The 18,604-nt window shown below is 31.8% G+C and overlaps 1 protein-coding gene across 1 annotated transcript in view; it reads left to right on the forward strand.

The window, feature by feature from the left end:
• Positions 1-1,541: 1,541 nt before the first annotated feature.
• The window catches only part of LOC105219658 (paired box protein Pax-5), a 61,415-nt gene continuing 44,352 nt past the window's right edge, over positions 1,542-18,604 (forward strand). Inside the window, exons 1-3 of the mRNA XM_011195946.3 lie at positions 1,542-1,862; positions 2,822-2,998; positions 4,055-4,093. Of these exons, the coding sequence (XP_011194248.1) occupies positions 1,559-1,862; positions 2,822-2,998; positions 4,055-4,093 (520 nt within the window). The 5' untranslated portion in view covers positions 1,542-1,558. The remainder of the gene's footprint in view (positions 1,863-2,821; positions 2,999-4,054; positions 4,094-18,604) is intronic.

The raw sequence follows: 18,604 nt of genomic DNA on the forward strand, positions 1-18,604 counted from the left end.
ATATAATTAAATATATTATCTTATATCACTTATTTTTTTGCATATTTCGTAGATTCGTTGTTGTTCAAATTTTTGTTTGAGGGTAAGTACAGTTGCGATTTGCTTCCGAAGCTTGTTACATAATATGCGGAAAATAGATTTTAGATTTAAGTGCCCTTTTCGTTGTAGCAAACAACGGTCAAGCTAAAAGTAATGAATTCATGGCCGAACGATATATGTTCATGTGCTGTAAGATGCCAAAGACAATGCACTTAACACAAGTGCGACTTAATATAAAGAGGCACAGGTTTTGTTCCGGTAGTTCACTTTAGCAACTAGTTGTTTTTATTTTCTTTATTGCTATCATCCTCATTGCATGTTTTATAGTGCACAATATGTGTTATTTAAGCAAGAAGCCTGCAACGAAGGGGAGTATTGGCGCGTGCGCTCTCTAACAGTCACTTACCTGTTGATCACCACTGCAAATCAGTTGATGTTGAACAGTACGTGCTTTAGTAAAAGTTAGGAAGCCGTACTTCAACAATAAAAAATCACCAACTACAAGAACGATAATAGTACACCTAACAATATTAGTAATAGTAGTAGTCAGTAACAGCACCTCAAGTAGCAAATCAGGTAATAACGACGAGGGCAAGAGCAGGCGTAAATTCACAAAGCTCCAACAATGATCTTCGGTCATCATCATCGTGCCCGCTATTACGTGCAACTAACGATTTGCACTTTTTGCATTCGCTGTACATATTGGTTTCTGTCGAGAGCATTTTTGTAGTGGTTTACTTAAAGCTTTACTTGTTTCTTTACTTACAAAAGCAGCTTGAACTATATGTTATATGCTTTTTTTCGTGTATTAAGTCTCATTGAAGTTTAATGTATTCTGATATCTATAGAATACATACCAGTATAAACATTTATATTTTTTGGATTAGACGGTGTCTGGGGCAAATAGTCAAGTTCGATTTACCTTTTCCACTACAGCTTCTTACATTGATACCATAATATGTATTCATACACACGAAATGTAACTTTCTTTAATATTATCTGCTTAGAAATGAGCATGAATATATGTATGTATATAATTATTATTAAGCGCAATGTTTTTTTATCGAATTGTAAAATCTCTCTCTTTAATGCATATTTTCTATGTAATGTTTAAACAATTATTAGTTTCAAATAAAGTTAATGGAGCAATTGCACACAAAACTTGGTAAAGCAAAGTTTTAAATTTAGAGAAAGTTTTAAAACTTGAGAACACTAGACAAACACAAATTAAACAATTATTAATATTGAATTATGTTATTTATCTTAGGCCATAAGTTCCAGCAGGAGATATAAGAAATGATGATGTCATTAATCTCAAGAAAATTAGTAGTTTACATAACCTAAATATATCAGGTTAAATAAAGAATTCTGATTTTAATTAATATTTGTAAATTGAATTGTATCAAAATAATGCTATTTACTGCATATTTGTAATTGTTTTCCTAAAATTAATTACTTCAAATATAAAATTATTGCTATTATGATTGTTATAATTTCAGGATCCATTGCTAATCACAGCATGGAATTACAAACATCACAAGTCAATCATGGTACCAGTTCATTATCACAAGTGATATGTGACCATAATACTGCAGGACAGAATCACAGTCATCACTCAAGCTCACATCATCTCCAGCATTTACATCAAACAACGTCACATACATTGTCAAACAGTACATCTGCACTTCACCTACATTCTTCACCAACTGGGACCTTAACAGCAACATCAGCGCATCATCATTCACATTTAGCTCAAGTACAAACCCATCAACATGAAAATCCATATTCGCAAGCCATTCAAAGTGATAATGAGAAAAATAAAGGTAAATTTGAATAAACTATTTGGGAACGAATTTTTACATATTCATATTCACAATTTCATAATGATACAAAAAGTCAATGTAACCCTTATATTCAGAATGAATATTTCTTTAGAAATTTAATTTCTTGCAATCTGATGTTTTATATAGCAGTATTCCATCGGTTGAATAAGTATCCATTTGATTGACATTTTTTCATCAATATTTCTTTATTTATTGAATCTCCTCGTTGGATTGACTTATTTAAGAACAAGTATTAAAATCGTATGTCTATTTAAAACAAGATCAACAATGTGGTTGAGTTGTTTGGTGGTAGGTTGCGCTCTAGATCTCTTTTTTTTAAACTATTATTATATAAAATGTTCAAGAGATAACGGAGTTAACATTTCATTATAGGGAAGGTAGGCATTGGAGAACTTAATAAAGTACCGCTAGATTGCTTCGCTTATCATGATTTTTAAAGGAAATGAGTTCCCTATCATGACCAAGGGTTTATATACTCAAAATAATGATTAAATGTAATGAAGTAAAGTGAGTTTTTATTGTCCTTCGGTACCGAAAATCGGTAATATCGGTTCATATTGTCCGAATCGGACCAATAAGTCGGCACAATGGAGTCTAGCATCCGTTTTGTACTTTTTCAGATATGTAGATGATATAAATCGGCTAACACCAGAAAATGATGGCCATAACCTTTCTGGCCAATAGGATAGGTTTCGCCTTCTTTTTTCTCCAGGATAACCGGCTGATGATCACTGTTTGATATGTATACTAGTAGATATAGAATAAAGTCGTCTTACATTCGTTATCCCCCGTACTTTCAATCGGCGATCTACCAAACCGAAATATTGGAATCTTGTCACACTATCCTTCTATATTTAATAGGCATCTCATTGAATAACAATTTGAAGAAAAAGTTACAAATATTTCTCATTCATATTTTTAAATATTTTGCTTTCAAGTACACAAATTAAATATTTACAATGGTAGTAGTGGGTGTGATGATGATTTGGAGACAAGTTCTATAACAACAAGTAATGCGATAAACGTCGGATCTTCAACAAATTCAACAGCAAACTTCATGCAGCAAACGGCAGTAGAGTGGTTAAACGCGATGAATGAAGTCCAAACATCTATCGGTGAGTACCAGCAACTTATTATTATATATTATCATTGATCGCTATTAGGCGAAATTATGAACCTCTTATGAACTATTATTATACTGCGAAATATGACTATATATGTATATCAACCAGGTACCAGAAATTAAGGTGTTCTTCACTTCCGAACTTGTAGAAATCAGAATATTCATAACATGGTTGTTACAAGAAGGCCTGAATCATATCTCCTATTTTTTTAAATACTGGCCAATATATATACATATAAATTAACTTCGAAGATCTACATTGAATAAATACGTAACATAGTTTAGTAAAGTTATACAGTACTAAAAACCCCAGTACTAACTAACTAGAAACAATTTAGATCGATTTCACAAATCAATTGATCTATATGTAATGATGCACATAATACAATAGTTTTGTTCACCTCTCAGTCGTTTGTAACACCTAAAACTAATCGAAATAAATATAGATTTATATACATAAAACTGATCAAATAATACTGAGGTGAATTGAATTTCGCATGTTTCTCAGTACGCTCATTTGTCCGTCCATCCCTCTTTTCATACAGGCTGTAACATGAATAATAATCAATACATGTACATGTGTATGTATATTAATAGTACACGTGTCTTATCACGCCCACAAAAACCGTTAATCAAAAATAATAAAGTAGTATAACTGCAACAAACCATTTATAAAAGTAAACTTGGTACAGTGGATCATAGAAGGAAGGATCATACGAGTATGTGGCTAAACAATTTTTCGAAAGTGAACGAGACCCGTCTCCTAATAGCTTTTATGTACATACATATGGGGCAAGTGGGCATGGTTGAGTACAGTTCATTTTACATGTGTAATATACCGAACTAATGATGAGCGATATTCTATTAGTCGTGATTTTCACAGTGTTTGAAAAATCGCATATATCAACTGCGATAATTTTATGTAAATAGCAGTGAATTTAGTGAATTGCGATCGCAAGTAGCAAGTAGCTGTTCGGAAATTTAATATGTTTTTATTTTTATTTACTACTTATGTATAAAGTAAAGTTATTCTTATATCTATTTTCAGAAGACAACCACAGTTCACAAGGAAGTTTATCTGGCGATGGTGAGTATATAATAAATCTTCAAATTATAAAAATTGAATTAGTAGACAATGCTTAAAAAATTTAGTAGTTCGCAAAGCTCTTTTACCACCACCAAACCCGATTTCAAGAATTTTCGCGATGTTTTCTGGCGTTACAGCCACTGCTACGACGGAATTCAACAAACTATTGAATATAAGGCAGAGTTACGGTAACAGTTATCACTGTTTGCACCAACAGAGTTTTTCCTAGTAAGAATCATTGGCGTACTGAAACAGTAATGATTTACTATTAAAAATAACTAAATTAAACACTAATTAAAATAAAGAAATCTATATATGTATGTATATACACTATGTCAAGAATGTTTTGACTTTCTTCTTGTTTCTTGTTGTGTTTCTGTGAACATATTTCCCTCATATTTCTCTTGTCAAAACACATTCTTGACATACTATACATATGTATATGTATACATATAATGATAAACTAATATACTATACATATGTGTAACTACTACATACATATTTTCGTTTGAAATAACAGTTACGAATTTACTAGTAATGGTATTTGTGGGGAAATATTATCTATTACAATAAAAGAAACTCTCTCAGAAACTAGCATGCAGTGGACATAAAATGTACTCCTTTATTTAGATTAATGTACATGCATATGTACATAAAAAATACCATATATATTTGCATTAAAAATAGTAATATTTCTTGGTTTCTTTGAAATTATATATAACTTTTCAAGACTACTGCTACCTCTACTACTTTTTTACATATGTATGTACCTATGTATATGTATGCATACATATGAAGCAATAAAAAGCGTTCTTTATATTTCAGTATGTAAAATTAGTTAAATTTATGACTACATTACAGTAATACTAAATTTTACATGTAAATACATTGAAGTTTTAACTGTAATTTATATTTGTTGTTATATATTGTTTTTGCACCCACTTCTGAAATTGTTTGTACTTTGGACAGATTAGCAATCTATACTTTCAAATCAATTCTTATCGCAATTCCTTTCACTTAAAGCAAATTTCCTTGTATTTGCAGGCTTTTACAATGTGCGATGTATTCAATTCTAGATCCATTCACTATAATTTAGCATATTATATTTAGCCCCGTATACAAATACCAAAACTCAGATTTAATATCACTTGACAAATCACTTATAACTTATGTTTTGACTTCTAGTTCTTACACCCATTGGGAATCATTCTAATTATGGTCTTGATGGACTGTTTTATTGTCATTCTCCGACAAACACAAAACAGACAAATTTCTGCCTCGTACAATTCTTATCCATTCATACATGAATTCATAGAAGTAATATACATTTATACATACATACATATGTATAAAAGGTAAGGGAAAGCCAGTTTTGGCCGAAACCAAATATAAATTACTCTTGCAAATTCTTGGATCCAGATACATACTTACATATATACATATATAAGACGTCTGCTTAGTTTAGTTTCAAATAATGAGGCTATGAAATCATTATATTAATTATGTATGCACATATGTAAGTATTATGCGAAGTTGTGAACTGAGAGTACTAATTTTTAATACCAGCTACCCTTATGAGAATCGCAATTCATCAACTCAACTTAATTTGATATATTGTCAGAAAAATCCATTTTTAGATTTATAAGAAGATCGCTTATTGTTGATTACTATTATATTACATCTAACGCTATTGGTTAGATATTTTAATAGTTTTAAAACTTTTGGTGGAGAGGTGAGTTGGATAAAGAATTATAATAGTTTTAATTTTTTAACATCATCAGCTAGAAAAACTATTATACTCTTGGGCAACAAGTTCCAAGAGTATAAAAATGAACAGCACTTGATTGACGAAAGCAAAAAGTATCATTATCCCTTCTTCTTTGTCCATCTAGAACGGCAATGATTCCATAAACATTAGTGCTAACATGAAAAGGAGGGTTGCAAAACTCTCAATTAAAAACATGCTGGATGTGTTCTCCCAAATTACTTCAAATACCACCCGGAATTTTCATTCAATTTTCTGCAATGTGGCAAATGTTAAGTATGTTTGAGAAAGATATCCACTAATGCGCCAAACCACTCATACCATCCACTTTTTACACCCGATGTCACAAATATCAAAACAAGGGACATACACTTAAATTGGATTTTCTTTCCGCAAGCAAGTCAAGTACTCTGTTTTACATCTTCACTCTCTCTAACTTTACATTTATTCACTGCAAAAACTACATTAAGGCCATGGAGAACGTTATTTGCCACAAAAACAATATCCCTTCATGAGAAAGAAAAAAAAAGTTAATTATCCAATAAACCCATATTTTAAATTGTATATCTAAAAAAACGAATAAAGCTTATCGTAAATTCACTATTTATTCTTTCTTATTTTAAAATCTAACATCTGCTCTGTTAAATGTATATTTCAAAATGTTTGCAACAATTTAGGGATAAACGCGTGGTAAAGTTTACAAAAAAGGAAAAAAATTTTATTTATTAAGAGAAATAATAAAGCTCGAATCAATTCTGAAAATTCTGGTTATTCACTGAGAGAATTGAATTGAGAATTAAGAATTATGTGACATTTGCGTGGATAGGACAAAAACAGGCCAACAGGGCTTATATTAGAAAACACCATTGCTCTTTCGAAACTCATGTATTAAGCACCCAAAAATAAACGAGTTAGATACAGAGTTATATATACCAAAGAGTTAAGTACTCTTAAAGTAAATCAATCCGGATGTCTGTCTGTCTTTCCACCCCTTCGTCTGTGCAATATGCAACTTGAATAAAATTGAGATATCTTAATGAAACTTGACGCATCCTTGTAAATGATTGTAAATGAGCGTATTCGGACCACTGCCACGCCCACAAAATGACGATAACCGAAAACATATGAAGTAGGCCCCGGATATCGAACCTGAGGACTTTAGAGCTTGTGGCTAATTTTTTACCGCAAATTCAAAGGAGATGTGTTCCATCTAATAGTGTGCCTGAGTGCAAAAATGGTCAATACTTCCTGCGATCTATCTATATCTATAACGTTCGGTTTCACCCGAACTTAGTCCTCCATTACTTCTTTTAAAATTCGTCTCTTCACTCAAAAAATTTTAATGCATACGTATAACCGTTTCTATTAATGTTCAAGAGTAGTACAGTGAAACTAGCTGTAATGTTATAATAAAACAAGTAAGTAAGGGTCTAAGTTCGGGTGTCACCGAACATTTTATACTCTCGCAATAACAATTTGACTCACATATTTGGCATATATATGGTATAAAGTCCATTGAAAGTGTGAAAGCCCTAATATTAGGTATAAGGGAGCTAGGAGAAGTAATGACCCGATTTCACTAATTTTTGGCACAGAGACATATTATTAGAAGAAACATATTCCCTCTAAAATTCAAAATTTTGTATAGCATTTTGAGTGCAGCTCTTCTGTACCATCTTTATATTTAAGGTGTCTGGTGGTTTTCCTTACTGAATTAAAGCATTTTTAGTAGTTTTCAACATAACTTTTGTATGGGAGGGCGTGGGCATGGTTTAATCCGATTTCCTCCATTTTTGAACTGTATAAGAAACGACTCTAGAAAGTTTCCTTGATATAGCTTTAGTAGTTTACTAGATATGCAAAAAAACTTACTATGGGGCGGGGCCATGCCCACTTACCCAAAAAAAAAATTCCATCCAGATATGTCTCTTCATAGCGCGATCCTCCATACCATACTTTTACTTAAATAGCTAAATTTATGGTTTAGTTATAGCTTTTTATATGTTTTCGGTTATTGCAATTTTGTGGGCGTGGCATTGGTCCGATTACACCCATTTTCGAACTCATTTACCTTCCGAACCTTCTTATGGTGCCATGAAATACGTCTTCCAAGTTTCATTAAGGTATCTCAATTTTTACTCAAGTTACAGCTTGACGGACGGACGGACAGACAGACATCCGGATTTCAACTTTGCTCGTCACCCTGATCACTTTGGTATACATCACCATATGTCTATCTCGTTTAGTTTTAGGACTTACAAACAACCGTTATGTGGACAAAACTATTATACTCTGTGCAATATGTTGCGAGAGTATAAAAATCGATCGAAGTAATATCTTATTACAATATAAGTTAATATAAGAGAAAAATTGAAAACAAGTCAGATTCATTTTAACCGCAACATTATTTAGTTTCATGTTGACACCTTACCTCTCTGTTTTCTTTTATTGTAATTTTGCGCATTTTGCTTAAATAGGAAGTAGATATTTAGTTCGAAACTGAAAAGGTGAAAAAGAAGAATAACACAGTTTTAGTTTCAGTGCCGCAAAGCATTCTCATAATATGTGATCACATTATAAGTGCTCCAATGAAGAAATAATAGTTTTCTGTGATCATTTTAGTTTGCGGTGACTCTTCCGGTTGCCTTTAAATAGAATGAATTACAACAGAATGAAGTTGACTGCTTTTCACAGTAAATTATTTGAAATGTGAAAATTATTGACGTAGTTATCCATTTATCTTCCACATTATCCATCCTCGCCTCGCCGCATACTATTTGAGCAGAATATTGTATGCGGATTTAGAAAAATAAAACACTTGTCCTTAAGGGGAAATTGGAAAAACATAATCATTCTCCTTATGCGGCTTATATATGAATGAAGAAATGCATACATTATGCATTATCCGTATTCAACGTTTCATTCTGTTGTCCACCAAAGCACGGTGGACTTCCCGTCATGTTTTGGAGATGTTTTTTCTGCAACTGGAGTAGGAAAACTTGTTCCCATCACTGAAATAATAAATACCAAGAAATTCAGTGAGGTTTTAAGACAAAAATTTAATCAAAGTGCAGATAATCTTGAGTTTGGGGGTGAATATCTGTTTCACCAAGATAATGACTCCAAACATACAGTGCTGGACACCCGTCTTTGGATCTTCTACTACTGTCCATTTTACCTAAAACCAACACCGCAAAGCCCAGAAATAAATCCTATTTAAAATTTATGGTCTATCGTTAAAAATGTGTTGACAATTTACAATATTAGGGACGGGAACAACTTTGTAAAATAAGTGTCAGAAGTTGTCCCCAAAACTTACGAAAAAGTTGTGGAAATCAATGCAAAGGCGATTGTACGAAGTTATGGAACAAAAATTATATTTCACTAAGTACTAATTTTAATTTATGCTATTGATTACAGGTATCAGTTAGGGGTGTACGAATACGGATTTTGCGTGTGTTTATGCTATATTTTTAGTTTTTGTGGAAATATTATTAACATTCTGCAGTAATTTTTCATCCAAATCTAGTTTTTGTTTTCAAAATTCAAAAAAAGTTTGTTAAGCGATTATAATGAAATTTTGCACATTTTTGCAATTTGGTCCAACTTGAGAGAAAGCCTATATTTTAGATATTAGTCGCAAAGTCCATCAGTGTGCCCAGTCGGCCAGTTGGTCAAGCGATAACTTGATCTAGGATATTCTATTTTAACTTATCACACTTAATCATTGACACTATGAGAAAGCTGGTGTTATGGATGATCATTATGAGACTACTCCAACGACTAAAAGATGGATATAAAGAAGCTACAAACTAAATTTGAAACACATGGTGACGGTACGGAAGGGACCTGTGGTTAATTGTCAGCTATATTGACAAGGTCACAATTTTTGTATATATATATTGCAAATCAGTAAAGCTGATGAATACAGTGAACATTTCGATGAGATTAGAAAACAATCATATTTATGGCAAAATGTTGAAACACTTCCATCGCGTACAACTTCAAATGGATCCATCAGCACAAATATTATTATTGGGAGCGGTAGAAAAGAACTACAACCAAATACGTCTACGTAATGCATCAATATACCAAACCATTTGTGATCTATTGTTCACGAAACAAAATTATTGAAGTATATTCTCGAACTTACAAAATAATTACATACCTGGTTCAATAAATGTTTTGATCTTGACGACATTAACTTTAAAATACAATCGTTGTTGCCAGAAATAATTCATAAACAATTTCACTTTATCAAATAGTTGATACTAGAATATAATTTAACGTACGCCTTATCCATTAATCGTACATTGATTAAACGGGGCATACGAGTTCCTTGGTCCTCTTCAGAACAACCGCGCATACGTTCCATATTTCGATATTAAAAACCTATACTAATTTATTGGTTATGTACATATATGTAAAAAAAAACGCAATAAATATTTATTTTTACATGCGTTAAGTAAAAACATTTCGTATACCGAAATACAAGCTCACAGCCAAACTTTTTTTCATTATTTCTTTATTTATTGAATCTGCTGTTTTTAAGCCTAACAATAAGTTATAAAATCTTAAATCTATTTAAAAAACTAAACAAGCTCAAAAAAGTGATTGAGCTGTATTTGTGAAACGTTGCTCTTTAGTAGCAGGCATATCGCAGGAATGTACAAAAGTATCAGCCAATGGGTTTGGGTGATCACGGAGTTTAGATACTATATATTTCAATCTGCTGTCCTCTAATGCTTTCTTTACCATAGGGATACCAAGATCTTTATGGACATTTTCATTGCGAATGTACCATCATGAGCACGTGATTGATCTAAGAATTTTCGATTGGAACCTTTGTATTAGTTGCACAGATCGTACCCCACAGTTGAATGCCATACCTCCAAATAGGCTTTATGACCGCATTGTATAAAAGCACTTTGTTGTCTAGGCTAAGTTTAGAGTTTTTATTTAAATGCCAATTTAAATTTGCAGCTCTTATCTTCATGCACGTTATTTTACTAGATATATGTTTTCTCCACGTAAGCCTTCTATCTAGGTGAATACTGAGATATATAGGTAACCTCATTCGCTTCAGGCACTAGAATATTCATTTTTACTGCCGGGCACATTTTTGGTCTTAGCGAAAATGTAACGTGTTTACACTTTTGTTCATTCACATTTATACGCCAGTTGGCTAGCCATTCTTCGACAGATCTTAAGTGCTCCGCTAATATTATTGATGTGGCATTTGTTACGGCTCACTAAAGCTGTGTCATCCGCGAAAGTTGATGTCAAAACATTATTAGCTGTTGGAAGATCAGCAGTATATATGATGTACAGAGTTGGGCCTAAAACACTGCCTTGTGGTACACCAGCCTTATTTATCGTTCATCAGATATGAAGTCTCCTACTTTATCATAAATTTTCTATTTTTTAAATATGACTCCAATATTTTATATAATTCAAAAGGTAGAATATTTTTAATCTTATATACGAGCCCTTCATGCCACACCTTATCAAATGCCTGAGCTACGTCTAGAAATATAGCTGAACAGTAATCTCTATGTTCGAATGCTTTTCTAATTTCTTTAGTTATTCTATTTACTTGTTCTATTATACTATGTTTTGAACGAAACCCGAATTGGTGCGTTGGTATTACATTATTTTCGTGGAGAAAAGAAGACATCTTTGAGAGTAGCACCTTTTCAAATATTTTAGAGAGGCAGGGTAGAAGACTGATTGATCTGTATGAAGACGGCTGTGTCAAGTCTTTCCCAGGTTTATGTATCAGGATAATCTGCGACTTTTTCCACGAAATTGCATAGTATCCGAAACTTAGAATTTCATTGAACAGCAAAGAGAGCACCTCTACAGCAATATTTGGTAACTCAATTAGCAATTTTGGGGTGATATTAACATGTCCTGGCGACTTTTTTGGATTAAGTTCTTTTATGATGCTAATGATTTCAGAAGGTGAAGTCTTAAAGGACTCGGGCGACTCATTTGCTGTGTTAGGTAAGATTGACAGCTTGAAGTTATTCTGTGGGCAATTTGGTTGAAATACCATTTCTAGGTGATTTGCAAAACAAGCAGCCTTTTTCTCGTCACTTCGAGCCCAATTTCCACCCAAGTCCCGTATAGGCATGTTGGAGTCGACTGGTGGCTTCACGGACTTTTGGGCTTTCCATAGTGAATTTTGCTTGCTTGAGTATAGACACAGCTTCTTTATATATACATATTTCATTGTTGAATTCTGCCTCGCGTTTATGCGCTTTTTTAATTTGCGTACAGCAGATCTCAATTGAAGCCAAAATGATGCACAAATGTTTACAGTTAGCGGCGACAGCTTGGCTCCGATTTTCGAATGCAAAGTGAATACTGTTATAAATGTGAGCCGCCAAACAAGTATTGAGTGCGCGAGTTAGACCTAAGTACAGTAGTTTTCCGAAATAACGAACACATTATTTACATTGTTCGTTACATTGAATTTTTCGTTAATTCGAGTACTCACTTAGAGGCATGTTTTTCAATAAAAATGAGTTAAATATCCGTAAATTGCAGTTTAATAAATTGTTTTTTTTTTATTATTTGTTTAAAAATGAAAAACCTACACAAAATAATTACAATCAGCTAAATTCTTCCAAAACGGACCAATTCTGACACTTATACTTTGGTGCTTTAGTGCTGATCAATTAATTTAAGCCTTTTTATAAAATTCAAAACAAAAAATTTTAGTTTGGTCTATGGGTTTTTAATAACCCGTATATCCTCCATGGTTTTCCGCTTCTATTCGGCAAGGTTCGTATTAATCAACTTTTGTGTTCAGCGACAAAACTTTTCTATTCTGTATATCGACTTTCCGTAGAAGTATATTTATTTCCTTTGCGTCCTTGTATTTCCTAATGGATGCCAAATTGTCCGCGAGCTAATTCTTAGTCCAACTTGTCGTCAAGTCACAAAAGGTCCTTTCTTGCTATGAGAAGTATACGGCGATCATCGATCATGTCTGTTTTTCTTGGACGATCAGGTATTTTTTTAATTTTTTTGTTTACAGCATTTTTTATACAATTTTACGATCGCCCTAACATACTGACAGTGTGAATCTGTGCGGTTTTTATTCATCATGCAGTTTTTTAACATTCGATGTTCCACATCGGTGCAGTGGCTTCTAGGCCCCATTCTGAATAATTTCTTCTTTTCAATTTATGGTGTTCGAAGGAAGATAAAATTGAAAACTCTCCAATGCTATATTGACATGATAAGTACTTCGAAAAAACCAATTATTTTCTAAAAATTGTACTTACACCTATTTTATTGGCCAAGTAAATTTAATGACATTAGTAGTCCAAAATGCAAAATCAACAAAGGAATAATGCCATTTTCTTATAAAGCTACTCTACTATTTCCCCTTCATCATAAATATATAAAAATATCAAAAAAAAAGTAATGGTTTTAATAAAATTGGGCAAAAACCAGTAACAGCTAAGCGAACACCTTTTATTTTGTCCATTAGTGTAAGTGCTCCAGCTTTAAGCAACAAAATGGAAAAAATCCTTGGGAAGATCAGTCATCCCAAAACCACAAGAAGAATCCTTAGAGAAACTGATTTCAATGACCACACAGCCCGAAAAAAACCATACATCAATGCTAGAACTCGAAGTGCAAGGTTGAAGATTGCAAACGAACAGTTAAATAAGCCTGGCAGCTTCAATGCTGTAATTATTGCAGATGAGAGTAATTTCAACCTATTTATATCGCAATTGCCGAGCTATAGCCGTAAAATCTACGTAGTACCGTAAAACATGGTTGAGGGCATGATATGGAATTCTTCAATTGTACTATGTACAAGAGTGCGTATCTGGACATTTTGAAACGAAATTTGCTTCAAAATGCCGCGAAATTAAATATTTTTGATAACTTTCAGTACTATCAAGATAAAGATAATAAGTACAAATTCGGAGTTGGCTTACTTGAAACTGGCCACATAAACACCAGCGCAATCTTCAAATTTGAATGCAATAGGAAATCGGTGTTCAGTTTTGGAAGGAGACATGTGAATATACCAAATTAGAAATAAACCGACTTGAAAAACGCCCTGTAAACAGAACGGAGTAAAATTGCTCCAAACTATACAAAGGAATTGGTAGAATCCATGCTGAAACTAATGAAAGTAGTTATCGATAGTAAGAGGCATCCCACAAAGTACTAATCGACCTAAAAATTTAGCTGTGTCCTTAAAGAATTGCAATATATTTTGTTTTTTTTTTTGTTACTGCATCATTTTCGTTGTGAGGTGCAATATTATACTTTAGTTTGTTTTTGACGTAGATAAATAAAATAACTATAAAATCTTATTTTTTAAAGCATACTATTAATGTGTATATCTGCCGCTGTTAAGTGGTATTTAAATTTTTGGGAAAAAATACTGTATACCATATCTATATCAATTAGTTTTAGGTTTTACAAACAAAATCGAACTAGATGAAGAGCGAGTTACATGCAGAGGTAATACTTGACAAATTAATGTACGATTACATAATACATATTTGTTTGAAAAAGACCTAATAAGGAGTGATAAGAAATTTAGTTTACTTCGACGTAATATTTGTTTATATAAAAACTTAATATAAAAGTATGACAGAGTTGCCCGCTGTATAACGATAGTGCAAAGCTTCTCTAAAGAATGGCTTAGTGATCAGAAAAAGAAAAAACCATGAACATTCAGAAATTTCTTCCATCCCAATATAAACTTATATTTCTTAGCTCAGATTTTATTTGGGCAAAACTTAAGCACATATTATGAAACCAGAGACTTTAGTGTTTTTAAACCCGCTTGGAACTTCCATAACTCGAAATTCTATAAGTCGAAGATCTCCATAACTCGAACTTTTGAATTGGCAATAGTAGTTAAATTTCATACAAATTTCCTTGCATAAGTCGAACTTTTCGGCCAGGGCTTAATACAAAATTTAAGATTTTACTATCGATGCACAATATTAAAGGAGTATCTATATTCGTATGGAGGCGAAAAAAAAATATGATATTACACTGATAGATTTCATAAATCGTGTAACAAAGGCATGAAATACAGACGTCAAGAGCCAAACAATTGCCAAATACAACAAACATAATTATAGAATACATGTTTTATCATTATCATCATCATTATCTAAGGCCAACGGCCTAATTATAAGACTTATTCGTGCTTATATGAATAAAACTTCTAAAGTTACTTCTATTGTTTGCACAACTCGATATGTATAAACGTATTCGTACACTCGTGCTCGGTATTAAAGTTTTAGTAGATATATTAAAAGATAAATCTTGGAAACATAGTACATATAAGACATACCAAAAATTTCCTTAGCAATAGCAGAATCTTTAAATAAGTAAGTATAGTTGTATAAGAATATTGTATTGATATGCGTCAGCAGTACTGGCTGACGAATAAGGTGGAAATAAAAAAATTACAGTAACAACTAAAACAATAAGAATACGAACTGTTTAACCAATCAAATTTGCCTAAGGGGCTGCACCATAAACGTGACGCACCAATCAAACGCACGGAAACTTTAGCTTGCATTCGCTTCGCTTACTCCTTCAATCATTTTGTTTCATTCACACTTACCAGTGTTTAGTACTTGAGGTTTATATTTGCTTATAGTTTTGGAAATTATTGTTGACCGTTTTTTGATTCTTATGGTTTCATTAGATTTACCAGAAAAAGCATTAGGCTGGTTCATTGGAATCAGGTGTAATAGTTAGTATAGTTTTCTAACACTTCCTGTATAGAGAACTCGATATTATCAACTACAGCACATAATTATAATGAAACGTAAAGTCAAATGGTCCATGTTAAGAAATCAAATATTTTATTTGTTTTGTTTAATAAATACTCTCATGAAAAAAACATGCTACAATAAAAAGTAATTCCTCTAATAATTGGTGATAATGAAGATAATATTTGAATGATTTACAGATATATATTTTTTGCTTGGATAAAATTTCATTATTAGCATTCGATTGCAATCAATTTTTCAAGACCCGAATGTAGATATCTTAGTGCACGGAAAACTTTTCACAATATTTACATACTTACTGACCAGATTTTAAATTTATATTATTATTATAGATTATTATTTTCCTATTCATTCAATACATTTCAATGTAAAACAAATACGAATAGCAATTTATCCTAAAAAAAAGTAAGAGAAATTTATGTATATTATCTATATTTAATACATTTTAGTATTGTTCAAAATTGCGATTGATGTGGATTCAGTAAAACTCTTTATTTAGGTATGTATGAAAATAAATGTATTCCTCGTTCTTTTGGCAAATTCAACATAGTGCAACCTACAGCAGTGACACCCCAAGAAAGCGAAACTGGTATACTTATGTACATATGTCGTTCGCAAGCACAACATTCACGTTTCTTTATTCTTTCAATATCCGTTCATTCGAATGTTGTCATCGGTCAACATGTTTCGCGCCAATGTTTCGGAGTAATTATTATAATTGTTTCGAAAACTAGAAATTTTGTTTAAATTAAAAAAAATGTGTGTCGAAATGCGCCATTAATACCATAATTTCATAAATTGTGAAAGATAATAGAAAACTAATATGGTATGAGCATATTTAGACTTAGCTTTTGTGTTAATTTATATACTAATAACTACACATTCAACCAAACACATATTACATGTGCATGAATGTGGGTGAAGCAATTGGGACCGAAACTCCGCCTGGCGCATGTCAACTTATTCAAATATTCAAATGTTCATACAGTGGGTATCATTGTCGCGTTGTTTTCAACCCAAAAACGGTAATTTTGGTGGTGGATTTGGTTGCACACTTAACCGCGTAATTGTGGATAAGAGCACTCAAACGTGATAATAATACGGTTTTTATCGCACGTCGTGCAACAATTGGTTAGCTGTTCACATTTTAACCAAACTACTTGTGCCATAGTATTAAAGTTTGGAAATACCATAAATACTACATGAAAGTTATAGTGAAATGAACAAATAAATAAATTATATTTTCGAATGATCTCAACATAATATATAAATTATATATATACAAAGGTGCATCACTTACACCGTTTCGTGAATGAATAAATAATAAAAATACCTATTAATTAGTATATGTAAATAAAACCGGTTAATCTTGAGGTGAACTTTTTATGAAACAGTGATTAAAATGCAATAGATAAAACTAAATAAAATAGAAAATTTCAATCCCGATCGTTACGCCCAACTGGACATTGAAAAACACTTACATCTAAAATGGATTTATCAACGGCATATCGATATAATCAGAATATGATGGAATATTACACATGTAATTAAAGTTTTACACATTTCATATCAGCATAACTATGATAAATAATATTATGTCGAAAATAAATCATAATGAAAATAGCCTTATGTTTAACTATTAATAAAAACCTATATTTTTCTTAAACTATCGGTATTACTTCACATTCAATTCCTTAAGTCCAACTAGAAGTGATCCAACAAAATAAAGTTGATTAGACTTGTACTTGTATAAGAAAGGAATTATCCGAATCTATTGTAGCATAAAGATCATCAGATAAGGCATGAAGTTGTTACTGATTTGTTGTCAAATATGACAAAATATAAAAAATTAAACATTTGCACTCCTTTAAATTAAATCTAATTTGAATATAATGAATTGTTTGATACCAAGCAAGTTTTTATATACAATTGTGTAAAAGGCAGTGGTTTGACTCTAATAAAATACATTTTTTGATAACACAAATGGACATTAATACCATAACGTATCATAACAATAGCCAACACGTTTCCTTAAAGATAGCTAGGAAAACTTTGTAAACCCCCTTTTCAAATTAATAATGGAAATATTCCCACAGACTTTGATTTATCGCGAATGAAAAGTATGAAAATAAAATTCATTAAACTATATTCTTGATTCGAATTATAGATATTCGTAGTTTTTCCATACTTAATGCTATATGCAATAGCTATGTATGATAACTTTGTTATTAATATCTTCTTCTGTTTGATGAAGATCCCTATCATTGTATATAAAGTCTACATCCGGACATGAAAATCATAAAGTGGTTTTAAATTTTCCATGTTTGCTTTAGTAAATATTCTAATTTTCATATATCGAGCAACTCACATGTTACTTAAAGCTTACTAAAAGTTATGTAATATCTGCAAAGTCTGTTTAAAACTGGATCATTGGCATGAAAATTAGTATACGAAAGGTTTCTCCACATTTATCGATGTCAACACCAGCTCACATGTCCAGTTTCCTTTCGTTTTGAGATCAAAGCCTATTTGATCAGAATTACGCAAGTTTATTATCTTTCCTATAAGCTTGACCGAAAAGTTTTATACACCATTAAATTAAGAGGAAATGGAGAATATAACTATATTTTTGATTTTTTAGTAATTTTTTTCGAACTTCGAAGCCAAATACTTTGATTTTCATTGCAATTAATAATTTATTGGATGTGTAAAAAGGAATCTTTGATTTGCTTAATTCGGTTACATTTTTGCTCAAATTATAAGTATCAGTTGAACTTTTAGTATTACAAATTATTTAAAACAATTGGAGCATTTGATTGGGTCTATAGATAAGTTGTAAGATACATTAGATGTATACATATGAAATCGGTAAAGTATTTGGTAACTGTAACGATTGATTAATAAAAACGTAGTTTTGCTTTCACCATTTTTCAAACTAATTTATAAAAAGATAAA

Source organism: Zeugodacus cucurbitae, chromosome X, assembly GCF_028554725.1.
Source record: "Zeugodacus cucurbitae isolate PBARC_wt_2022May chromosome X, idZeuCucr1.2, whole genome shotgun sequence".
Lineage (NCBI taxonomy): Eukaryota > Metazoa > Arthropoda > Insecta > Diptera > Tephritidae > Zeugodacus > Zeugodacus cucurbitae.